At 39.1% G+C, this 27,024-nt stretch overlaps 1 protein-coding gene across 1 annotated transcript in view; it reads right to left on the bottom strand.

The window, feature by feature from the left end:
• Positions 1 to 27,024, bottom strand: part of LOC122979583 (CUB and sushi domain-containing protein 1-like) — a 205,120-nt gene that overhangs the window by 67,754 nt on the left and 110,342 nt on the right. Inside the window, exons 28-40 of the mRNA XM_044347148.1 lie at positions 18,645 to 18,761; positions 18,400 to 18,513; positions 13,887 to 13,982; positions 13,516 to 13,719; positions 12,996 to 13,120; positions 11,675 to 11,771; positions 10,569 to 10,673; positions 6,899 to 7,017; positions 6,461 to 6,530; positions 4,798 to 4,914; positions 4,004 to 4,213; positions 1,630 to 1,818; positions 1,228 to 1,405 (exon numbers count right to left, since the gene is read on the bottom strand). Of these exons, the coding sequence (XP_044203083.1) occupies positions 1,228 to 1,405; positions 1,630 to 1,818; positions 4,004 to 4,213; positions 4,798 to 4,914; positions 6,461 to 6,530; positions 6,899 to 7,017; positions 10,569 to 10,673; positions 11,675 to 11,771; positions 12,996 to 13,120; positions 13,516 to 13,719; positions 13,887 to 13,982; positions 18,400 to 18,513; positions 18,645 to 18,761 (1,741 nt within the window). The remainder of the gene's footprint in view (positions 1 to 1,227; positions 1,406 to 1,629; positions 1,819 to 4,003; positions 4,214 to 4,797; positions 4,915 to 6,460; positions 6,531 to 6,898; positions 7,018 to 10,568; positions 10,674 to 11,674; positions 11,772 to 12,995; positions 13,121 to 13,515; positions 13,720 to 13,886; positions 13,983 to 18,399; positions 18,514 to 18,644; positions 18,762 to 27,024) is intronic.

The raw sequence follows: 27,024 nt of genomic DNA, 5'->3' as shown, positions 1-27,024 counted from the left end.
TAATCTCACATTACAGATTTCTTTTGCTACCCTACAATCTATGTATGTGATTTTATAATTTTGTTCCCCATGGAGTGTGCCAAAAACACATGAATGACCAAAATCAATTTGCTACTGCAAAATAAATCGATATTGCACCTCTCCATAGCTACATCCACAACTCTGGTAACTGGCGAGATTGAAAGCGAGTAGTCACCAACTATGAATGTTTTACTTTCCCACTGACTGCATTTCAACTGCTCGCTCCTTAGAGCTTAACTCTTGAGCCTGAAAACTAAAACCTGACCTCACCCAAACACCAAATATTTCTTTCCTAAACCAAACCTACACTAAATGATGACAAAACCAAAATCACACTTGATTTTTTCTTTTTTTACTAATAAATCTACTTTATAATATTACGTTCAAAAGCAAACCTGGTACAAACTGCAACTATTAAGTACAAAATTTCTCTGGGCTGACCCAAACTGGTCAGAACCAGCCAGGTCCCATTGGATTTGTGAACCCAGCTCCACCACTTCTTTCATTACATTTCCCACTCCCCACTGAATCTCATCATTACTGCCAGAGTTCCCGAGCCCTCTCCGGGTCTGCCATGGCCATGGTACTGAGATAGATTGAATTGGTCAGTGGTCCCATTGTAAATGCATTACTCTCACACTCCCTGTATTACAATCTTACCTCCACACTGAATCCCATTATTACTGCAGGAGAGTCAGTGTATGCATAGCACAGACTGTATATGTGTGTATATATTAGGAGTCTATGGAGTTGTGATGCCTGTGTATCAACCAGATCCATATGTGTCTGTGTGTATGATAAAGTCACAAACAACTGACACATATTGATATGCCTTTGTATAAGCAAGACAGTGTTTGTATTGAGTAAAGGATGTAATGAATAAAAATACAATCAATACCAGGGATAAGATTGTAACCAATATAATATATGGCATGTGTGAAAGTGTGTATGTGAGTGAGAGGGACAGAAAGACATTGATAAAAAACAGAGGTAAAAGTTGATACAACATCACTATCTTCTTATTAGTGTGCAGAGAGGAGACAGGGTTCAAGTACATGCAAGACTTACCCATCAGTGATGCAATCAGTCCCAGGATCAAGGGCAACATTGAAAAGAAGCTTATGCATTTGTGTGTACAGTGTTTGTGTGTGTGTGTGTGTGTGTGTGCATGCGCATGTACATTCAAGTGTGAGTGTGCAGACTTACCAGACAGCGATGTAATCAGTGACAGGCTCTGTCTGCAATAAGGTAAAGTTGATATAAACTCCATGTCCATGGGGAACAGAGATGAGCCAGCTACAGTCTTGGGAGTTGGGGTATTCATTGGGGTACTGAGGTGAATAGATCGTCCCGTTGTCAGCCGTGACATTATAGCCGCAAGGAGCTGTTGATGCAGAAAGTTATGAAATTATCTATTTGCGAATCTGTCACTTTTTTCTAACATGCAAGTCCTACAAAGATAAGGTTATATAGTTTACAGTTGAGAAATAACAGAAAAGGGGGAGACAGAGAAGGGAAATGACATTGTCCCCAGCCATCCCCTCGGTTATCAGGGTGCCTCAGATATTAGAAAATGTTTAAAATATCGACATCATTAGTTGTTCTCACCCTCACAGCGTGGAAATGGGTGGTTCCACTTCCGGTTGGTCCCGTGGAGGCATGTCAGAACTGGGTGTCCAATCAAAACATAACCAGGGTAGCACTGAAAAGTTACTGATTGGCCAGCACTGTAGTCACTGTTGATGATGTCACCATTGGGGAAAGGAAAGGGATCCTGGCAGTTTTGAAGTTGATAGGCTAAAGAGAGAGAGATGAAAAGAAATAACTGACATTGTAGAAATACTCCAGTTTAATTTCAGATTTGCCTAATTTTAACAGCTTTGAGAGACATATAAAATATAATAAGCTTTGGTTAACTAGATTGGTAAACAAACAGTTGAGAGATAAATATGTATTTTTTTCCACTGCGTAGCGTTATGCAGTAGCCTTTAATGTCTTCCTACCCAAAATGTGACTACCAATTGAAAATTGTGATTCATTGTATTCAAACCACTTTCCCATCTATAGCTGAGGAATTAATCTATGTCCTGCAGAGGCTACCAATAGTAAGTGCAACAACATTAGTAGATCTGATGATCAATCTCATCCCACACAGTTATCTGGAACATATATGCATGGCATGTCAGCACTTGCTTAAGGATATGTCAGCTTCACAAGTCTATTTAGGGCACATCTCACTCTGTATAAGTGTCATGGCAAACCAAGTCCCTCCATCACATGTGCCATTGACAGATAACAGAGGTGATTGACTTTGGGAAACCAGCAGCTAGAAAGGGCTAGGGTGAAGGACAGCACCTCACAGCACAAGAGCAAGCACCCAAGACAGGGTTAGTACAAACAGCACTATATTGGACAAAGGCCTGTGAGGAGGTCTAAGAGACAGCCTAGTCGATGGTAGCAGAATCTAAGACTTTGGAGGGCACAGCATACAACATAACTAAGGTGCAAGATGTGTAAAGGAACACCTGTGCTGCTGCTGATTATGGGCTCAACCATCCCACGGCAAGATGGGAGATGCCACAAAGGATACTTGAGAATGACAGAACCAAGATCCGGTGGGACTGTTAGATCTAAGCATAAAAAAATGTTGATAAAACAAACTGGTCATTGTGGAAATCAAGAGTGAACATGCAAGTGGTGACAGATGTAGAGGTCCCATGTGAGAGCAACATCAAGGGGAAGAAATATACGAGGATATATAAAACCAAGGGGCTGAAAGAGGGACTAGAGAGAATGTAGAAAATGCAGGCCCAGTGCTGTTGGGAGTACTTGCGGCTGTGAAACTAAAGATTCCAGGAGCAACATTTACCATCTCTGTCTCGAAAAGTGCAGTACATGCACTACAAAGTCAGAGCTGAGCCCTAAAACTAGAATCAGTTGATTTTATTAGCAACATGGTGAAATGTGAGTGTGTATTGTAATCACACTGTTTTTTTTTTTATCCAGGACCTATCTCACTGAAGCGGATGTGCACCCGACTATTCTAGCCAATAGAACGCTAAAATGTCCATGCTACTAGAGAACTTCCGTTTTTGTTGCTCAGGTGGTGCAGAGGTAGAAGCACAGACCCAGGCTGGACCACTGCCAGTTGTGTTCATCAAACACAATCTGCACAAGTGGGGATTAATTAATTAATTAAACCTCTCTTTGTTTTGCACCCTCCTGGTGACAATCTTCCCTCTCAGGTGAAAAGCATCTGGTGTGACTACATTTATCTCAGGGGACACACGTCCACATCCTCCCCACGCCAACAATGGGAGTTAGCAATGACAAGGACTGCAGTGTGAGGGGACTTGGCCACTGCAAATTGTGAGAAAAGGGAAAAATGATTACGTGCATGTGAATGTGGGTTAGCTTATGTGTAAGTTAGTAAGTCTTGTTATAGTTATGCTGGCATATAGGCCCACAGTGCATCTCTTGTGTCTTTGATGTGAAGCACTTAGGGCTATAAGTAAAGCCTGCTGGACAAGATGCCAGTCTCTCACAGGGGCTTACTAACAATCCATCTCTTTTAATGATGAGAGGAAAGCCATGAGGTTTTTTAAGTCTTTAGCATGACTCATCTATGGATCAAAGCTCAAAACCTCATAGCAATATGTTTTTTTCATCCCACCCTTCATTTCTTGGTGTTGGGAAGGCTTTGTAATTTGGCCACTAGGTTTGGATGTTAATTTATTCAGAACATTTGAGGAGACCTTTTTTTTTTTCCTAAATCATTCCAGCGACCATCTTGTGATCCCTGCCCCAAGTCCAGAGAAACTACAGAGTTGGCTCAATTTGAATACAGGTCTGTTTTCTCTTGAGGGGCCACTTTCAACTAAAATAAGAGTGCCCACAGTAATCCTTCTTAGTTTGTGGACTTTTGTGTCTGATATTGACCTAAAAACAAATCACGATCAATCAAAATCACAGGTGAACTCACCCTGATAGGTTAGCTTGAACCCCGGCCTGTTCTCCGAGTGGTCACTGTAGAAGTGAATAATCGTCAGGTGGGTAGTACTTAGCAGAGGGGGTGGGATCTGCGAGCCAGTAAACTGTCCAATAAGAGCAGAGCTGTGCTGTGGTCCTGCCCTGACCTCCAGGAAGTCATGGTTGTCTTCAGAAGAAAAGTTTTGGAACTGAATGTGGGCTCCTAGAATACAAACACATAATAAAAAATAGACTACATACAATACATAATAACAATATATGACAATTACAGTATGAGTGTATGAGTTTTTATACTCAAGAGGAACTGCCAACATATTTTTCATTTCATGACATATTACTGGCCTTGACTTTTATTTTATTGCATCTGAGAATTATACAGAAATAGTTTACATTGTTTTACTCTCAGTATGTACAATACAATATTTATGTATTTAGAGACTAATATGCATGAAGACTAAGTGCAATAAGTTTAAATAATTATTATTACAACTACATTTTTGTTGTCTGAGAAAATGATTAAAAGGGCCCTCACACACACGAGCATGTATACCATGCACACAGATACAAACAGTATCAAATTCAAAACATCAGTTACTGTAGCCATTAAACAGCACACACCATGTGTTAGCCTCCAATTAAACATGTGGTGAAGCTTTCAATAAACCATGTGTTACTGCTGCAGATTTTGTACTAAAAAGGAGGGTCTGTGTTTCCCAAGTACGCCAACAGACGGAATGAAAGTGACACATTCTTTTTAGGAATTCTCCCGCATCCCATAATACTTACCATATCCAGTTGGCAGGGTGATTTGCCAGGTGCAGTCCAGGTTGCCGGGGTAGTTGCCAGGGAAACCTGGACTAAGGATGACACCACTCATCTCAGACAACACCCCGCCGCAACGAGCTGACAACACAGGCACAGCAAACACATTGTTAAAACAGGCAACACATGAGCAATGTACAACAGAGATCATTACCTTGGCCTCTTTAGGAAGTTTACACCGAAGAAGCCAAAAATGGCACAAAACACAGCTGCAAGCAGCAACAAGAAGGAGTTTGATCACCTTTTAATAGATATTTAAGTACATCTTTTAATATCATATAACAAACATGGTTAAGTATATTGAGAACAAAAGGGACTGAAATTTATGGTTATGGATGTGTGATTGCTAATATAAAAATCAATGTCTGACAATTGTATTATTTATTGTGTATCAGGATCATTCAAATGTCATGAGGAGAAAAAAAAACTTACAAAAAGGGAAACATTGTCTTTAAAATCACTTTTTGATGTTATCTGAAGTATATGAAATTAACTGTTAGGAGACCGAATGTAATTTTGTAAAAGTCAAATCGATACTTTATAGGAGCATGGGTGCTGAATTTCATTAAATCTTATAAAACCAGTGGTTTAAGAAGATTTTTTTAAACTTCATGGCACCCTACTATGATGCCCCCTTCTGTTGATAATTTTGCCATAATTTGGTTGATGCAAGTATGTCTGACTGAAACAGGAAATGCTGGATCTGACACCTACATGTACTGTACTGAATGGGGCTGTAGCAAGGCTGAGTTTATTTAGTCCTGACATGTCAAGTTTGAGTTTAAATGGAATTGGCTTTCCTAACCTGCTACAAGTTTTCACCAAGGGCTGAATTATTCAGGCCTAAACACAAACATCAATGTAATCAAGGCTGCAGAAGTTGGGAAACCTTGGCTCTCAGTACAAGGTACAAAATTCTGTTTGTACCCAGCAGGCATATTGATCTTATGGATCACTGACCTGATATCAGTCAAGAAGGTGCTTACTTCTACAAATCTGATTTCAAGCTGATAAAATTAAAAATAGCAATTAAGTTTTTGTTAAGACACTTTTTTTTATCACACTATTCATCATTTCCATTCTCTAATATGATGAAGTATTAATATTCGTATACTATGTTACTGTGAGTGAATGCAGCGTCATCTGTATTACATCAGTGGACTGTTTCAGCAACTGACAGGGTTAGACTTAGTCTCAAAGTCTCAAAGAGATTATGCTTTACTGACTTGAATCTAAAATGTCTAAAACCATATCCAATTTAGCAGAATGTAAAGATTTCCACAATCTGACATGCAATCAGTGACTTAGATTAACTGATTAATTGATTTTTAAAACTGTCCTCAAAATGCAAAATAAGTCAGGATAATACATCAAACAGTGGCTTTCCAAAGATCCTGTCCTCATGCAACAATAAACCTGTACATCCCTTATTGACTAGAAGGCTGTCTGTCACTTTGTTGTACAAGCGTAAAAGTTCAATGTGTGTTGACACCTGCAGTACATTTTTTTCCCCATTGCATCGATCATTTATAACACAATCTAGCCAGCAAAGCAGTGTGTGTGAGAGTGTGTGTGTGTGTGTGTGTGTGTGTGTGTGTGTGTGTGTGTGTGTGTGTGTGTGTATTACCTATGCAAAGAGGAGGTGGGTAATTCCACCGACGCACAGTCCCAGGCATGCAGGAAATGTGAGAGTGGCCCTAGAAGTGATAATAATGTGAATTAGATTCAAGAGAAAAACTTAGGGAAGAAAAGAAGAATTAAAAGAAAAAAGTTGACAAAAAGGTGTTTGGACTTTTGTTGGACAGCATTTCTAAGATTCTAAGATTGTGAATTTGTACTTCATCTAAGACAATAACATACTGTATGTTTAATTAAAGTAAAGACAAAGCCAATGCAGAGATCCCATTTTAATGCAAGCTTGCTAATTGTTTGTGTCTGTAAACCAATTTTTCTTTACAACATTTAGTCTGCTTCTCAATAAAACATTACAGAATTAATATCAGACACACAGAAGCCATTACTTTAGTACAGTATGTACAAATATGTGTGTATATATTTGATATACCTGTAACGTATATCCAGGTTCACAGGTGAAGGCCACTACCTCATTGACCATGTATCTGTCTCCTGCTTTAATGCCATTTGCTGGCATCATCGGCTCTGGACAGGTGGTAAGACCGACCGCTACAAAAAAAAAGAACAAAAACAGTATGAACTATGTCTTTACTATTATTTATTTCATCGTTGCATTTTTTTATGTATATGTTACTGTGCATGCTTTGCCTCCTGCTCAAGTCATGTGCTTTGGACAAATGAGCTAGATAGCAACTGTAAACAGACAAGAACACTGGTTCTAAAGTTCTAGACAACTATGCTCACATTGCTGTCTTGACTTTTATTATCAAAATCATCATGACCAACTAAACTCACTTTATTGGTTATGAACAACGGTGAGAGTTAAATCTTTTCCCACCACTATATTGACTGCAGAGTCATCCTCTACCCTGACGTTATCACACACTGACATGTAATCAGTGATTTAGGTTTCAAGAAACCTTCCTGTCTCCTTCCTTCACTTGTACGTGACCTTTGTCTTGACTTTAACACAGCATTACCCAAACGGCAATCACAGCAAAGCACAGCAGTTTACCTAATTCTTATACCTAGCAGTTGTTTGCATCCCATAGGATAAGATTGTCTCTAAGTAAATTAATGTTTTTTTAACACTTATATGTAAATTAAAATATTTAGATGAATGCGATTGAGACCCAATGTGGCAGATGAATTTATAAATGCTCCTAACGTTTTCTTTCTTAATACACAAGAGCCCCTTTATGAATTGACAGGTAGTACAAGAAAAAAGCTTGTACTTCGTCAATGGTGACAGTGTTCTTTGAAATATGCTTAAGAAATTGTTGAAGGTAATATAATGACTTTGGTTGAGTATTCCCAGAACAATAAAGGTTAAACACATCCTTAATAAGTTTGACAGCAGCAAGCCCTTTATCAAATAGCATCAGTAGGGGTGTATCTGTCTGTTTGTGTGTGTGTGTGTGTGTGTTTCACTTGGAAACTTCCGCAGGAGACTGCCCTAGAGCGGTTACCATGGCAACACAGGGGTGGAAGAGGGATAGAGAGTGAAAGAAGGGGAGAGAGAGGAGTAAATGTTTGTGTGTGAGTGTGTGTGTGTGTGTGTGTTTGCTTGTGTGTCTGGTCTTGTTGGTTCATTATCTACCTTCCTACCAGCAAAACGATGTGATCCCACTGAGCTTACAAGCACACACACACAGACGCACACACATATCCAGGTGCCCGAGCCCCTGTGTATGACATTTGTGAGTGTGTGTGCATGAGTGACTGTTACATGAGTGTGTGCTTGCATGGGGGGAGATGAGAAGGACTTTTTTGAGATGGAGCATAAGTGAGAAAAATGCATGAGACCGTAACTTGGAGACACACACGCATGCACACACAGAGTGTATTATTAGGCAGAGCATCAGCAGGCTGTCATGACAACTGATCAATGAAACTATTCCATTTGGCTGACCATCTCTCTCTCTCTCTCTCTCTCTGTGCTGGCAAACTGCTCCCTCTTTTCCCTGGTTATAAGAGAGCAGTGATGCTCTGTAAAATGCTGACAGTAACACAAACCACCCCACTAGGGCCACTAGACTACAACTAGACACTGTCAGCATTTAAGTCCAACTGACTGGATATACTACACTTCTTTTTCAGTTTACTTGAGGACAGACAAGGGGGAGGGATGTTTCGCTCTGCCCTTTTGGAGGAAGGTTCTTTAGTCAGCTTAACACGATGAGAACATCATCACCACAATCATTCACGTGTCCCCAGCAGATGATTTTATCCAGTTATACAAGCTAACACATTGCTGTAAAACTGAGAAGGAGAACTTTCAGCAGCACACTAGTTAAATGGTGGGTAAACTTGAGTGGCTAAATTTGGAAGGTGGTAAAATCTTACAAAAACATGTGAAGATGACAATTTTTGCATATTTTTAGCAATGAAGGAAATCAGTGTTGTGCCAAAAACAGTTTCAGTATTTCAGGTATTTGATGATAATTCATCATGAATTTAAAGATCATAAAATGAAAACCATTGACAAGAGTCTCTTGCTTAAATGTACTGCAAGTCTGTTGGGGTAATTCAAGTTGTTTTCACTTAAGAGGAAAGGAGGAAATCATAATGGTGGTCTATGTTCTTATCACCTTCTGAAGAGGTAAGTTGCCAGATCTCTGCGAAACTTAGTGTTTAAATGGAAAAGTTAAAAGCATACTTTGTGGTGAGACCCCCTGTAAAGAATCTTTCAGGCAAACTTGGAACACATTCAGCTACAGAAAGTGTTAGCAGTCATTTTGAGATAAGCAAAACTACCATCTGAGACCTGCAAAAGCTCTTATGGTGGTGTAATGTATGAAATATTTTTTGAAGGTAATCTTGGAAAAACTTCAATGCTCAGCATGCTGTACTTGGACTTGGTTTTCTGTGATAACAGCAAATGGCCAGCTTGCTGGCTAGCACTATGAAACAGCATGTAATGTGTTGGTTTTGCCACATAATAGCAGACACTGACTGACACTCAAAGGCAGAAACCAAGATGACAGATAATGATGCTTTATAATATACACCATATAATATACAAGACCTATCTATGTTTGTTTCTCCCTTTTTGTCCCTCTGACTTTTATCATCCTTACTTAACCTATCTCTCTGTGTTTTCCCTTGCTACACTTCCCTTTACTGCTGCAAAACATGTTCTCTCTCTGAAAAGGTGGAAAGAGCAGAGGTTATCATCATCAAGGCTGATCTACCTGAACAACATATTTTTTTCTGCTTTCTCCATCTGCAATAAAGACACAACCCCCCCCCCCCCCCCCCCCCCCAAAAAAAAAAAAACAACCAAAAAAAGATCTTGATTCAGACCTGGGACATTCGGTACATTGAAAATAGGAGTAGCCACAAACACATTGAAGCAAAAGACAAAAACACAATTAACTGTCCCCCAAAGTGACCATTCCTCTAGGTTTTCATTCCTAGTGATGGCATTCGACACACTGAGCCAACAAATACAGACCATCGAACCACAAAAGTGTGCACTTACCTCTGCACACACACACACTGAAAAGCGTGCGGACACACACTAAAACTCTCACACATACTCACAGAAGGGGACATGTTCATTGATCTAGAAATGATTCTAAGCTAAAACAACTACAAAGGACTAAAAAGCACAACCGTGACCTGACAGGTGTGTTATGTGTGTAATTGCATGATGTTAATATCTATGTCTATACCTTTATCCATTTACATATTTGTGTGTTTGTGGGCCTTTCCTTTGGACTTATGTGCATTATGACACAAGCAAAAGCATTTTGTGTATGTATGTGTCTTCGTCTATGTGTTTCTGTTGATGTCCCTCTAGGTGTGTGGTCTGTGTGTGTGTGTGTGCTCCAGTGCGGATCTGTGTGTGTATGCTCTCAGGCAGTACCAGTTCAGGTCACTGAGTCTTGTTATTTGATGTTGAAGGTTTGGCTGCAATAGTGTGTGTGTATGTGTATGTCTGTATGTTTGGGTGCATTTGTGCTTTCTGGTGAGAAGGGACCCAATTTTCACTCCTTAGTTGTTTTACTGCAGCCGCTATACTCTTTTTTTATACCCACCTCTCTTTCCTATCTATCAATCATCTCTATCTATTTGTGTTGAAAGCTTTAACTTACTTTTGTATTCAAGGTGAAAGCCTGCTGCCACCACGCTGATGTCACTCTGAAAGTGCAGTAGAAGCTGATTGGATGTGGAGTTAAGGAGGGCCGGAGCTGTTGTCCCTGTAAAACACAGAGGTAAATAAAGAAGACATGACAGAACCAGCCAGTGAGTTTTTCTGGGCTACTTCACAATATATGGCATATACTGTACATATTTATACCTGATTATACAGTAAAATATCAAAAAAAGCTTATGTAACAACACTGGACATATATAATACAATTGTGTTAAAAAAAAATACATGTTGGGTTTTTTACAGCAAGTGGGATTTTGACCACAAGTCTTGTTTAAATCCCAAGTCCAGCTGGGAAATTATGAGAGAAGGCTAATGACCCCTAACCCTCCACAGACAGCTAGCATTTTAGTGTCCTTATGTGAAGCAACCCTCAACTGCCCCAGTGAAGCTGCTCAGTGGCCAACACCAGATCACTGTGGTTATAGTGGGCAGCTCCCCGGTGTGCCTTCTTGAGAAGGGCAAAGTCATTTGTGTGTGTGCGCTTGTGTGTGTGTGTGTGCTGCCCTATGGGCGGCATGTTTTATGTGTGATAGGTGTGTGACAGGTATGTGCTTGGGGCAGGTCACAGGGGAAACTCCGCTGGGAAATTGTAAAAGGTTAGATCATTCTTTATCCCTCCCTGTCTTCTCTCTCTCCTTCTTTCTCTCTCTTCTTCTTTCATCCCTCACTCAGCTTCCGAGTGAGACTCCTCCCCTCCCTCCTTTCTTCACCTCCTCTCACTGACTGTCTCAAAAAAAGTAAGAATTTTATGCATTTAAAAACATTTAGATATATATATCAGAATTTTGGGAATTACAACTCATCCATCATAGATATCCAGTGTGTATTGTATGTGTGTGTATGTGTGCGTATCTATAGTTTAAGACCTGTCATATCTAATTCATCATAGATCTTCACTGTGTGTGTGCATGTGTGTGTGTGTCAATCTGTGTGTATCTATAGTTTAGGAGCTGTCATATCTCATCCATCATAGATCTCCGGAGTGTTTGTGTGTCTGTGCATGGGTTTGTGAGTTTGTGTGTGTGTGTGAGCATATTGTCATACCAGAAAATGACCCTAATTTAGGAGCTGTCATGTCTCCTCCATCGTAGATCTCCAGAGAATCCCAGTTGTGCTCAGTGGCAAACGTCATCACTTGAATCTAAACAGCAAGTAAAACAAAATAAATGAACACATAAAAAGATGGGTTCTTAAAACAATAGTCAGGTGCCCAAATGAACATTGAAATAGGTTTTTCCTGCCATAATCATTTCTCCTGTTTATACTGACCATTAGAAGATCCCTTCATAATGCACTTACAATATAATTGATGGGGGCCTAAATTCACAGTCCTCCTTCTGTGCAAAAATGTATTTAAAAGTTTATCTGAAGCTAATATGAAGCCTCAGATTTCCAAATTAGTCAAATCAGGCAGATATCTTTAAACATTAGTCTTTTTAATGCCAAAGTTTCTCTTTTCGTTACTATACTTCCTCCGCAGCTCAACAGGGAAACACTGTCCAAGGAAACACAAAGGGAATTTGATGCTAAAAAGACTGTTAATGTGGCAGATATCCACTTGATATGACTAACTCAGACTGCTGAAGCCTCATATAAGCTTCTGATAAACTTTCAAATGCATTTTTGCACAAAATGACTGTGTGGACACACTGTGGATTTTGCTCCCCATCACTTACACTCACTGGCCACTTCATTAGGTACACCTGTGCAATCTAATGCAGTCTAATACAACAGCTCTGCCATAAATTTTACATTTACAAAGCTTATACATTTTCAGTTTTTGTTGACATTGTCAGAAAGGTAATAATTCTACTTTATGTTTATTATTGAGGTCATAGTGGGTGGTGGTGATGTACTGGAGTGCATTATATTTAATGGTGTTCCTAGTATTTTGTCCACTCCATTAAAATACAGAAGGGGGGCAAAATATTAGAAACACTTTTCAATATAATGCACTCCTGTACACAACCACCACCCACTACAATCTCAATAAATAAACATAAAGTAGAATTATCACCTCTCAGACAATAAAAAAAAAAACTGAAAATGTATAAGCTTCGTAAAAGTAGAATTTATGGCAGAGCTGTTCTGTTGGATTGCATTAGATTGCACAGGTGTACCTAATAAAGTGGCCGGTGAGTGTAAATTGAAAGCACATTTGAAGGGGATCTTTTAATAGACAGTATGAACGGCAGGAATGATTACAGTGAGGAAAGACTCTTTCAGTGTTCATATGGGCACCTGGCTGTTGTTTTAAGACTTGAAAAATTGTGAACCTATCCTTTAAGCTCCATGTTTATGTGCATCCCCCATAGTTAGTGTACATATATTATACATTTATATATAAGAGTGTACATATCTGTACCTGTATCCCAGCCCCTTCACTGACATGGATCCTCCACAGACAGTTGAGACTGTTTGGGTATGGTTCTGGATAGCCAGGAGACAGTATTGTACCACGACGTTCAGTCAAATTGCCACTGCAGGGAACTAGAACAAAGACATAAAATATGGATTTGTTGGCAAAGTTTATTAACTAAATAGCTAACAGATAGGACAGGTTGTTGGAATATGGCTCTGAATACCCAGGGACAATATGGTGTTCAAATTACCACTACAGGGAGCCAGAGAGAGAAAATATGATAACAAACATTATTTATGGTATAAACTGAGGTGACAGTTGAAGTTGTTTGCAAAAGCCTTGCTCTCAGCAGAGAGAGATTTCACACAGGCATACATTTAGTTTGTAAGAATTAATGTCAATAGCCTAACTCTTGCAGTTCTGGGTGATTCGCAGAGTCAAAAAGGCTAATTGCTTTTTGGAGCTACATGTGTTAGTTGGTTACATACTCATACATACATTTCAGTGTATCATTCAGTTTTACCTATACAGGTTGGTGTTGTTGCGTTCCACTGCGCCAGAGCACCTGGCACAGCCTGGCACCGGATAGCACTGGATCCTTTCAGTAGATATCCAGGACTGCACTCGAATCGAACAACAGATCCGGCTGAGAACTCCGACCCGATCCTCCTGCCGTATCGAGGCTCTGGCACTGAACTGCACTGACTATCACTAGTTCGAGGAACAGCTATGACAATGACAGTAATTGAATAATATGACAAATAGGTGGAGAAAAAAGAGGAATTTAGTTATCAGTTGAGTTGTTGTTGAATTTGAATTAAATGTGACTCAGTGTGTGTCTGTAAGAGAGAACGATAGAGACGGAGAGAGATACAGAGTTAGAATAAGAGTTACCTTGATAGACGAAGTGAAAGCCCTTAGCTGACTGGCCACTCTTAGCATTGAACCGCAGCATTATCTGATTGGAAGTTGCCAATGGCAATGTCTCTCCTGGGACACACAATTACACAAACACATGTAATGATTTCAAAATGAATGTTAAAACAAGCTAAAAATAGCTGAATTTCTTTCTTGAAAACACTGTTTTTTTCAAACTTACAGACAATAGAGACACAAACAGTACCATATACTGTAATGACAGTGACAGATGCACACACAGTGCACACACAGCTGTCATAAACATACATTCAACCAGCGTCGGAAATTAGCGGGGGGCAAAGGCAAAAATGCCCCAAGAAATCTCAGAATGCCTCTAAAAACCATGATCGAGGGGCAGAAATTGCCCCCAAAAATTCGAAAAAAATAATTTTATCTTTACCAGTTTAGGTCAATATCCTAATTATACATGATGCCATCATTTTATTTTCATCCAATTCATTTAATTTCAATTTCAACACACAAACAGCGCTGTTGTTCACACTATGCACTACGATACCTGACAGAGGTGTTGCACGCCTGCTGCCTGAAGTTCGCTGCCAGGATGGACCACGACCTCCTTACAAAAACTCTAACTGCTCCACCCGATGAAAGCAACCTAAGTCCCAGGCCGTCACCAACACCACCACCAGTAAGCAAAATAAAGACGAATAAGACGGCAAAGAAAGTTGCGGTTTCAACTATTGAAAAATGGTATGGCTTGGTGTAGAATAAATGAAGAAGGCGACTCTCCTCTACTGCAAGGCATGCAGGGCTCACCTTCCCAAAAATAGCCTGGAACCGCGAAAAAGTAATCACGACTTCATCAAAGGAAGCGAACAGGTCAAAAAGTGTTCGGCTCATCGGCACCAAGCCAGCAAACATAATCGATTTGCTTATGATAATTAATATTAACGCTAACGCAAGTGTCTTTTGTCTGGCACGTTAGCCAATATAGTGTTAGCAATTTGGCTAACTAACGTCACTGTTAATACATATACGTGGGTCTTGCCGACCGGTGGGGTGATCATTGCAGTTTTACAGAGGCTGTTTTATACTCTCATCCCATATATTCTCACTTTTTTATACAGATACACCGCATGATAGCTGTAAAGGAGATCCGTCAGTAAGCCACCTTCGCTTTTATTATTTTTTTCACTGAACAAAACCGGCATTATGCCACCATGTGTGCGGCATGATGTGAGACACAATAGCGTCAGCTCCCTGTCCAGCCATGCCAGCTATCCCGAAGTTTAACACAGACATCTACCCGGCTGTGACTACATACGTAGCCGTCTTATTGGAGGAGCAACTCTGCCCCCCACTGCGTGTCCATACCTTTTATACAGAACAGCGAGACGGAATAAAGGCGCAGCATTCCCGCCTTGAACAGGCTGTGTAAAAAGGGCAGCAACTAACATTAATGGGCTCAGTGCATCGAGTGAAATGAGCTTTTATTCCCAAATCTAGAACATATTTTTTACTAACCAATGAGGCAGTGCTGGATAATCGAGTCTATTATGTTATTTTCATCATGTCATCCTGGTCAAAACCTGAGCAAGGATAAATTTGGAGATGAAATAAAGAATGCTAAAAAAAAAAAAAAAAAAAAAACAGAACTGCATCAATAAAGAAGGAATATTACACTCGTTTTGGCTCTTTTGACAGTACTTGTAGCTAGTACTAGTCTGTAATATTGTACAGCTGTGGCATACAACGCATCAGACCCACAATGACAACGGTAGACTGGCTTTGACTTGTAGGAGGTCTGAATATGACATTATCCCCCCAACCAGAACTTTTGGTCAATTTAATTAGATCAAACCAATTAAATATCGTCATGATCTCAAGGTCATTATGTTATACTGTCATCTAGTGGTTTATACTGAAGGTTCTTCCTAAATAAAACCTTAGTTGTTGAAAGGAAATTGATGCATTAATTTGCTTTTCATGTGCTTATTATTGTAGTTAGAACATGTAGACAATTATTACAAATGAGACAGTGTTTACTGAGGAGGTTTTGGTTACACAAGGTGATGATTACTGTATTTATTTAATCTGCGCTCATTTCACGTTAAAAACAGCTAGGCCTACTTTATGCTCTAATTACTATTTTTGCCCCCAAAATTTAGTAAATGCCCCAATTTTTTAGACAGTGGGGGCAAAAGTTGCCCCAAAAAAAGGTTTCCTACACTGCATTCAACTATATTACACTTTACATTTACAATATAGCCAACTAATACTTTGCAGGGTTTATCATTCATTCTTGCTTTGTGGTAAAATGTGATCCTCACACAAATAAGAATACAAGAAAAAACACACACACACCAACTCACAGGCACATATACACAAATTTATAGGGACACATACTCAGGCAAACAAAGTAACAGTGATAAATGAGAAAAACATGGCCTGGTGTGGCTGACATTTAGAACCATCATTAGCTGCGTCAAGATGTGTGCGTATGTGTACTGTATGTTCGGTAAGCGTGTATGTGTGTTAATATGTTTGTGTGTCAGGACAATCAGTCAATTAGTTGTAACAATGTGCTAAAAAGCTGTTTGCCCACATGTGCATGTGTGTGAGTGTGCACATGTTATAGGTCAATGATGCGGATAGCCTGGTGTGTTTCATTCTTTGCTGCCAGTTTTAGCCAAAAGGGGAATTTCAAACCCAAATTAACTTTAAAGGGGACCTATTATGCTTTTCCTAATTTTCAGTCATATATATCATGTTACAATGTTGGATGTTCATATTAAACATGGCCTAAGTGTCAAATACTGAGGTATGTAAAAGTAATCCCTGTGAGCAAAAAGCACCGGTTTCAGACTGCTCTGAACGCTCAGTTTCCAATATTTTCTTTTTCACTTTCAGCCAGAGCTGACATCAACCCGTAACAGATTTTTTTATATGGTCATCAGCTCTACACATAGTTCGAAGGTTCACTGCTCCGCTCCACTAACATAATGGCTTTTTTCCATTGTTTTGAGGGTAGTCAGGCCGAGCCATGACTCGAGTGTTTTTCCATTACACAGAACAGCAAAGTAAAATAAGTAGTTTACCTGTTGGAGGTGTGCTGGTCATCGGCAGCTCTTAATCAAACATCATCATCACTATGGCTGTTTCTGCCTGTACTATTCCTCCGTGCATTATTTCTAACTGAACTGCTGAACAAAGAGATCCAAATATCTCCATATGTTGTTGCGTTGATCAGATTTTAGCGCTGCTAACGAAGCTTTGCTAATTCAGTGAGGAACAGAGTGGGCTCATCGGGAGGGCTGCCTTAAAGAGACAGGAGCTAAGACTACCTGTTAGAGACAGAGGCTGAACAGAGGGGCCGCATAAAGGGCCAGTATAAGATAAATAAGAAGTTTTTTGAACTGTGAATCATGTAAAGCTACCCTAGTGGAGTCCCAGAATAAAAATGTAGAGCTGGAAATGAGCATAATAGGTCCCCTTTGAGGAATAAGCCACAGAGTCTAAATGATGTAAACTGGCTTCTTTCCTTTGAACAAACTTAGACGGATTGTAGTTGGGAAGAAAAAAGTGCATCATGTGCAGCTACATTCAGTAAAACAAACACTGTCACATCCTTCAAGATAATATTATGTTGAAATAAGCCTACTGATCAGAGCAAATATGTAAAGAGAAACTCTAATTTACTCAAATATTGTATAGTAAATTTGTCCTCTATTAAAAGGTCTTGTCCTTTATTAAAGTATAAGTTTTCCCCTCATAATACTATAAGCACACAACAGAATAAACATAACAGAGAAAATATTTTAAAAGCCCCGATTTCTACAGAAAGAAAGTAAATGTCAATTCCAGTGGGATTACCCTGCAGCATGCCCCCTGGCCATGACACACAGCAAGAGAACATGAAACTCTGAGGCAATGAGAGCACACTTTGCCAACAACTATGTTAATCAATATTTCCTCATATTTCATACTTCATACTATGTCATCTACATTGATTTTGCCTTGTCTTTCAATCTCCATCCATGCTGAGGATATTACTGTGTAGTGACTCAAAATGTTGCCAAGCTGGGATGACTTAAAGTTGGAGGATAAGGAAACCCAGAGAGAATTGTGTTAAGGAGTATCAGTGCTACTGTATATTGTATGGTCCCAGTGAGACATTTCCACTGCTGATTTCGTCTTGTAAAGATAACCCATAATGGATTTTCACCAGATATATCACTGTCAAATAAACTGTGATAACAACCACTGGTGTTATGTTCTAAAGCCCCCAAGAGCTGCTTTCTTACAGATGATTTCATTAAATTCCTCTTTCAAAGATGTGCTCAGGAGCACAAAAAAAAAAACAGAAAAAGTTTATAATATCAGGACTGAATGGCAGCTTTTCAAAAATAAAATGTATGCTAAGTCATAATAAGTGAAAAACAAACAATATATTTCTTTAATGGCAGCATCACCCACTAGCATTCCTTCTACTATATTTGACAACAGTTTCAGCCAATAGTGGATTCACCTGAATGAGACCCAGCCAGGGAGCTGAGCAATCGAGCATTTTCATTGGCTCCATCAAACAGTTCCACTGAGTCATTCATTGCTGTCTGGAAAACAGCAAACTGACCAAACACCACTGAAAAAGATGACCAGAAGACAGAAAAAATTGTCAAAGAAATAAATAAAAGAACAGATTACACTTTGTGTTGGTGCTTCAATTACAGAAGCCACTATAAGCATGTATAGTGTGATAATTTATGTACTTACCAAATTGTGAGGAAACTGTGATGTAATAGGAACAAGTTTGCCTGGTAGTATAGTTAAGGGGATAGTTTGGAGACAGAACGACTCCTTCAGATCCACCATACTGTCCGCCACAGGGAGCTACAGAAACACAGAGAGAAATAATTTTTTCATTTAAAGGTTCTTGAATAAACTTCAAATATTTTGCACCTTCAGTGCAAAAGCATATTTTTAAAATGTTTTATACAGTGTGCATTTCTTTGATTTTTATTTTGCATTTGCTTCAGACATATTCTGTACCTAAAAACATGCATGCTATTTATTAAACAAATTCAATGGCTTGGAGGGGCACTTTGGTCAGTCACTTAGGTGCATTTTGTATGCAATCATTCAAGTACCCCTCTCTTCTGTATGCATATGCATTAACTGAAGGATTGTGCAAATGGAATGATTAAATTAGTGTGGTTCCCCTGCACTTAATAATGTTCACACAATTTGCAAAGGGCCATGTGTGGAAAATTATTCAAACTTAAAGAGCAGGTGTAAATTTGTGCAGATGTATTAAAAGAAAGGTAGCGATGGGGAAGGGAGTAGTTAATTAACCTACAATATATTCTATAGATATCTCTGCAGACAAAGGGTAAACACATTGTGTGCAGGGGATCTGCACTGAATTGCTTCAAAAATAAGAAGCAGCTTTTGAGAAATAAAGAAAGTGCAGTAAATGAAACCAATAGGTCAACATTTAACCCCAAACAAAAAGGGTGCTCAGAGTTATGAATTCAAACTTGATGCACTTTTTAGAACAATTACACAAGTGTATTTGGCTGCAGTTATCTGGGTTGCTAGGAAGACATTAGCATTATCATTCAAGAGATGGGAAATCATGGAAAAGACAACATGGAATATCTGCCAATACCAATCCAACATTAATTAACTTTCTTTTAATATCTACTAATTGTTAAAAAGCCATTAAAATGCAACTTATACATGGCATTGTCTTGTAATATGACATGGCATGGGTCACGTCCATTACTGAGATTTGAAATTCTGTTTCTTACTCTACAGCATTTTATCTACTTGTAACCCAGCAGCCTTGCAGACTCGATGTAGACACATAACAGTCCATAAGGGTTGATACTTGGATTTGAGATTAGTTCCTTCGGTTCCAAAGTACCTGGAACTTTTGGTCGAAACGGGGCATTAGCATCAGATTGTAACTTTCATTTTTTTCAGATATCTGATACTGATTCTACCGCACCTGCTCCACTGGCATGTTTGTTGTTTTTTTTAAAACATACAATAATGTCCTTTGTGCAATTTTTTTGTTTCCTTAGTAGTTGATTTAATGACTCCTACTAACTTAATTTCACACCCATTAATAAAACAAGATTACAGGTGTAATTTTATTAGTATACACTCAAATAATGTCTATCAGGTGCAGTCTTAGTATATGTTTTGGAATCTCAGACAAATCCCATACTGATCTGCACCTGCTGAGCGATCCAGATAGATGGCAGTCCTAGTCAATGACTGCTTAATATGCTGCTGCCTTTGTAGACCAGATGTTGATGTCACACAGACCCCCAATACAAATAGAATGAAAGTGCTTTCATGTAAATGTGGCTTAAAGAGTCACAGGGGGGCACACAGATTTTAGTTACATTTACCTTGTGCTGGGTAAAATCTAGACCATGTATAGGTACTTTGTAAGGGAATCACTTTATAGGGTGGTCCTGTAGTTAATACTGGCGCCTAAGTGTTAACAACTAAACTGTGCAGATTATGGAACTCTGAAAACTCTAAATTGTTCATTGACCTGAATGTAAGTGCAGATGTGTTTTCCTGTCTATATGTTTTAGTCCTGTGATAGACTGGCAATCTGACCATGATAAACAATAACTCTCCCAAGTGCATGATGGGACAATCCCCTGAACAATATGAATGAAAATGGATGAATGCAGCTACTATATACAGTAGTGACTATATAAAGTGAATTTGAACATTGACACATATTTGTACTCTAGCATATTGGATTTGAAATGAAACAATGACTATGAGGTTTAAGTTCTGTATTTCAGCTTCAATTAAATCTACTGGACAAGTTAGTAGAAACTAAATTAAATCTTCATATGTGATATTTGGTTGCAAATGTTTGCAGCAAGTGACTGAAGTCTACAAGACACACACAGACATCGGACTACATTTGGAATCTTCCCTAGTGATGATATGCCAGGCCTGCACTCTAGCGTCACTTCTTATTCATTCCCTGTAACATATGATCAGTTAGATTGAGGTCACTTTCATCCAGCATGCTGGACACAGAGTCAAAAAGACATGTGACTGTCATAGCACATGAGGACACCATTGTAGCTACTGAAGACCTACAATAAGGTAAAAATACTCCCAGTAACCTTTAAGGCAACAGTGCCCAAACAGTTTTTCAGCTTCAATCATTTAGAGAAATCATGTTGCAATGACGCATTCACATTTTAACCATATGTCTAATTTTTTCATTTTTTTCTGCTTCTTGGAGCACTGCCCATTGTACTTAAAACTGGCAGGCAAATCACTTCTCTAATCTGTTACTCTTATGTTTTTGGTTTTTTTTTAATCTAACTGGCTGCATTTGGCTCAAAAGTTGTTTAGTTTAGCAGAAAATTAATTTTGTCCCCAAATATCACTAGGGCCACTGTGGCTCCAAGGATTTGTTATATAATGCAAAATTATAGTGCTTTTGATCTGCGTGTATATGTGTGCATGTGTATTTGTCTTGCTGTGTATCTACATAATTAAATCAAATGTACAGTTTTTTTCCCACCATTACTTTACAATTCATTAAAGCAAATTAATAAAGATTATTTTAAAAAGAAGGAATGCCCTCCTTTGACTGATGTAGGACAACATATACTATGTAGCTGTGAGTAGTAAGCAACAGTGGTACTGTGTAGCTTCAAATCAAATTGAAACAGTGTAGAAAAGTGCTGTAACGTAGTTTCACATGATTTTAACACTGAGATGTCGGTTCTGTAAGCACTCTCTTCAGAGTAGTTCCTTCCCCTTTACAACAAGCCAGCAGGATAAAAATGTTAGTGAATGAATTTATGTGGTGCTGAGCCAAGGCACAGTGTGGGATCTCCTGTATCAGCGTATAGCAGTTTCCTGTTAATTCCTACTAGCATTACATGACCACTAGAATCAGACTTCACAGTAGCCTGATCCATCTTCAGCACCCCCAAGAGAGTTACAAACCACATGCACCAACAGTATGTGGGCGTGTGCACATTTATGATGCAGGTTAAGCTAATAGAGGTCAATGAAATTAGTGTAATGTCAAAAATAGACTGGACGCATGTATTTAGTGGAGCAGAGTGGAAAGCCGCTTCTGGGACGCTTCTGAAATGTGCTGCAGTGCGGCTGGTGGGATCACAAGCATTGACTAGAGTGGCCGCGATCACCTCTGGCAGCTGGAACGTGATGCAGCCGCACCCGGTTGGATCAAGCCGTAAGTGTGTGTGAATGTGTGTGTGTGTGTGTGTGTGTGTGTGTGTGTGTGTGTTGAAAACAGTGGTAACAAGCACATTTGTCAACGTCACCCCACCAATACACACACACAGTCATGGTGTATTCTTATCGCTCCTCCTCTCACCTCTTCTGGCCTCTACTCTTCTTGTCTTGTTTCGGTTGCTATTGTGCAGTGTACAGCTGTGGCCCCAGTCCCAGTATCCACCAGAAGATATCATTGCTGATCCCTAACAGACGCTTATCATCATCACTTCTGTGCTCAGTGAAAATGTGAGAGCAGGAGGGTACAAAGGTTCAAAATGCTATATGAGGAATGGGACAGCACTTTGTGAATCAGCATGTTGCCTGGGCCATACTGTAAGCCTGTCTGTGGCCGCTAAAGTGTGAGGATGCGATTATACTGTACATGTAGTTTAATAACATACTAATAACATACATACTATTAGCAATGTTGATTAAAACGGATTAAAGCAGATCAAAACTAATGATCATGCCTTCATTGAATAAAGGAGTCATTGAAGCAATGGTTGCTCTTGACCTTTTTTCCCCCAGCCCATTGAATCTTTTTTGATTTTGTACATCCTTTTGAGGGTAATTCTCTCAAGCAAAGTCCTCAGCATTGCAGTCTTGTGGAAACTGTGCATAAAGGGCTCAAAAAGTCCACCAGAGAGCCCTCAAGCACTTTCTGATTTCACACTGGGACAGCCCTGAGCCCTTGCAGACTTATCGCGAACACATGTCAGAGTCTAGTGGATATTAAGACTGGGTCTGTATTCTTGGCTGAGACTTGCTCTGTAAAACAGATTTACATGCCTAGAATGAAAAATACAGCGAAATTCGGTTTGGTTTCTACTCCTATGCTAGACAGTTGCTGTACTCCCACCCACTCGTCCTCCTCCCCACTCCTTTCCCTTCCTACTTTCCTCTTGTTTCCTAAAGCATCAGAGTAATCACCCTCTTTCTTTCCTCTCCTCCTGATCCTGTGCATTGATATCGACTGATATTTTTTGGATTGATTCTTGTTGTGCTGCTACATTCAAACCCTCAGGTCTAGAGGTCTTTTCTTGATCTACCCACAATCCCCCAGTGGTACTGCTCTAGGCTCAGGTGTCAGCCTTATCAAAAGCCTTCACACACATGAGCTTTGATCACTCACACCCTCTCTCACACGCACACAAATAAATGCAAAAAATGCTATGGAAGTCACTCTCTTTCTCTCACACATCCATACGCTTTGATCATCCACACACATACACAAGAACACACGCGTACACAGCACTTCTGTAGTCCTACCTTTCACTGTCTGCGTCTCGTTTTCTTTCTGTCTCACACAAATGCACACATACACGTACACACAAAGACACACATAGCAGGGCTTTGGGGTGGTAGTGGAAGTACAGGAAAAGATTTCTAAAGTGTCCTAAACTTTTAAAGTTGTGTTGCAGTTCTTCCTGGAACTTTCAGAAAACCATAAACAGAATAATTATAGTGACTTGTGTATGTGTGTGTGTATATATATATAGACCCTGAATATACTTTACATATAACAAGACCTTCTGGTATCACAAGTGATTGAGAAATAATTAAAAAAAAAATTGTGCATTATGTACTCTCACCAGCCACTTCATTAGGTACACCTGTGCAATCGAAAGCAATCCAATTCAACAGCTCTGCCATAAATTCCACATGTACGATACATACGATAGCTTATACATTTTCAGTTATTATTCACATTGTCAGAAAGGTGATAATTCTACTTCATGGTTATTATTGAGGTCTCAGTGGCTGATGGTGGTGTACTGGAGTGCATTATATTGAATTGTGTTCGTAATATTTTGTCCACTCCATTAACATACATGAGCAGGGCAAAATATTAGGAACTCTTTTCACTATGACCTCAAATAATAAACATAAAGTAGAATTATCACCTTTTTGACAATGTCAACAAAAACTGAAGATGTATAAGCTTCATAAATGTAGAATTTATGGCAGAGCTGTTGTGTTGGATTACATTAGATTGCACAGGTGTACCTAATGAAATGGCTGGTGAGTGTATATGCACATGCCAATGTCATAGACATAATAGCAAAACAACAAATTTCATGGCTGTCATTTGTAAGAGCAACTAATTCCCATCACTTCTGGATATATACAGTGTGTGCGTATGTGTGTGTGTGTGTGTGTGTGTGTGTATGTGTGTGTGTCTGCTGCCATTGCTGCTGAACAACAGCAGCAATGGCAGCAGACAACCTCCTAAACCTCAGGTGTACCTGAATGACCATGCATGGTTAATGACCACTGCCAAAACATTAAAAACAGTAATAAGAAACATCTCAGATATTCAATAATATAACAATAATACTATAATTCTCAAATAAAAGCTAGTATTTTAATAATGACGTTGCCAGCTCAAATAAATAACGGCAGTAAAAAGTAAAAACGGAGAGGTGGATTTATCCGCTGTAGCATTATATCAACACTAATGCCATCAATACAATAACAGAGTCATGTCAAACTCATCAATCTACTGTTTTTATTTTCTACTTAATTCTTTCACAGTTTTTTTAGGTTAAGTCAATGAAAATCAACACTCCCTGCATGTTTCAACTTGTGTTTGTTGTTTTTAAAGATAGCTTAACAGTAATCTGTTAGGAAGAGTGGGAATAATTAGCGAGCAAAAAAAGTAAAGCAACAAAGACGAGAGTATGTTGTCGCACTGATTAAATTAACACTGTGAAATGAATGGAGTTGATGATGGAAGGAAAGTATTTTGAACTTTCCTGAGCCACTGCCACTCAAAATGCAAACAGTAAAAATCCTCAAAATACACACAAGCATTCTGTGTTGCTATTTTTTCTTGAGCCAAATGGGCGATTTCTGAGCGAAGAAATCGATAATTAATCTTACCTGACAGAAAAAAATCAACAAACTTTGTTTTGATCCCCATAATTACAACATAGATGTTCCATAACAATGTAGTAGAGCAAGACTGCAGACACACACGCATACACACGCATACACACACACACAAACACATACTCAGAACATGGCCAGCTTTCTAAATCCAGTATATTTGTGCTAAATGGATATTCAAACATATAATGTATTCAAAGATTGAGCATTCAAGTATGTTTGTCTGTAAAAGCATAAGTGGTATACTGTATTTGGTGTGCGTGTGTGTGTGTGTGTGTGTGTGTGTGTGCATGAAAACTGCCTCTAGGCGGCACTCTGTAATAGCTACGTCTCTTTCTCACTGTGTCTCTCTCCCTCTGTTTCACACACACATACACATACACACAACCCTATCAACAGTCACGGAGAATTCCTTCTTTCTCGCAACAGCTCTTAGTTACCATGGAAACCAATAAAAGAGCGGTTTGAGATGGGAGGTGTGTGTGTGTGTGCGCGCCTGTGTGTGTGTGAGAGAGGGAGAGCGAGAAAGGCAGAGAGAGCCAGAGAGAAATGGTGAGAGAAAAATAGAGAGTAAATCAGACACAGACAGAGGAGGTGGGAGGAAGGTAGAATAGGAGAGAGAGCGAGAGAAGCAGAGGATGAAAAACAGAAAGAGAGCGTGGATAGTGAAAAGTAGTTACAGAAAAAAGGAAAGAGAAGACAGAATGTGTTGGGGGGGGGTTGGTGGGGGGGATGAAAGGGAAGAAGAGAGGAGACGGAGGGAGTGTAAGTGGAGATGTATTATTTAAAGAGGTCTCACCCTGTCTAATGAGTTTGGTCTAAAAGCCCCAGGAGCTGCCCAAAGACAGAGAGACAGACAGACAGAAAAACTTCCCTAACAATGTGGTGAAAAAATTCAATGTGCAATACAAGCCAAGGGAGGAAAAGAGCAGGATTACTGTGTCGGACTGTCTTTAGTTGAATTGTTCTGCTTTGGTTATGTGAATCGTCCTATACTACAGGTGACAGCAATCTCAAATGATCAAGCCATGTATTTTGATCACAGAAAGGGCCTGGGCCAGGAACCAAATTCAAGACTGCAAACAACTCATCCAATGAAGAGCGTGCCTAATATGATTTAAATGTGGGTCAATCAAAAACTACTAAAACACCAGGTGCAACTCAGTCTCTAAAAAAAGTGAATGTATACATTTGTTTTTGACACATTCTGAAATTTATAAAAGTTCAGCAAAGTCGTCAATATGATCATAGTCATTGTCTTACACATATTCAATCTCTTTATGTTAAAGTATTCTTAATGTTCAATTATTCTCTGTGTATTAGAGCTAAAAAGTGCAATGTATTCATTTTTTTCCCATAAAACACACGTTATGAGGAAATTATGTCAAAATCAATTATAGCAAAAACATGAATCCATTACCAGATGAACTTTGAAGCCTTTCAGAGTTTCAGATCATTTTTTATTTGATAAAGGACCATTATGTGGTCCTGCATTAATAGCCTTCAAATGTGTCTAAAATATCAATACTTGGCTTCTGTTCATAAATACATTGTTGTGTCTAGGTAAATATTACAGTGAATTAATTTCAGCTACCCCATTTGCTAATGAACACATATTGTTTATGTGTCCACAAAGATTTGTTTAAGTTACCAAACACTAGAAATACCTCACTGAACTCAACCAAAAATATACCAAATAACTCACTGAATTACAGCATAAAAGACTGATGGACTAACTGACTTCTTCATTCCTGATCTTGGTGAATGACTAGCTGACTGACTGACTGGAAACACTGCAAAATGATTTTGAAGTTCACTGATTCAGCACAAAAACAACGTGTTAATACATCAAAGTAATAAAATAACAGCATTTTTCTTGTCTATTAACATAACAAGTGAGATTTCCATACAGATGTATCTCTCAAAATACATACAGACTGAGTAAATTTATTTTTCTTTCTCAGTT

This window comes from Thunnus albacares, chromosome 1 (genome assembly GCF_914725855.1).
Source record: "Thunnus albacares chromosome 1, fThuAlb1.1, whole genome shotgun sequence".
NCBI classification, from domain to species: Eukaryota; Metazoa; Chordata; class Actinopteri; order Scombriformes; family Scombridae; genus Thunnus; species Thunnus albacares.
Note: the sequence above shows the minus strand (reverse complement) of the source record. Positions and strands in the feature narration are given on the sequence as shown.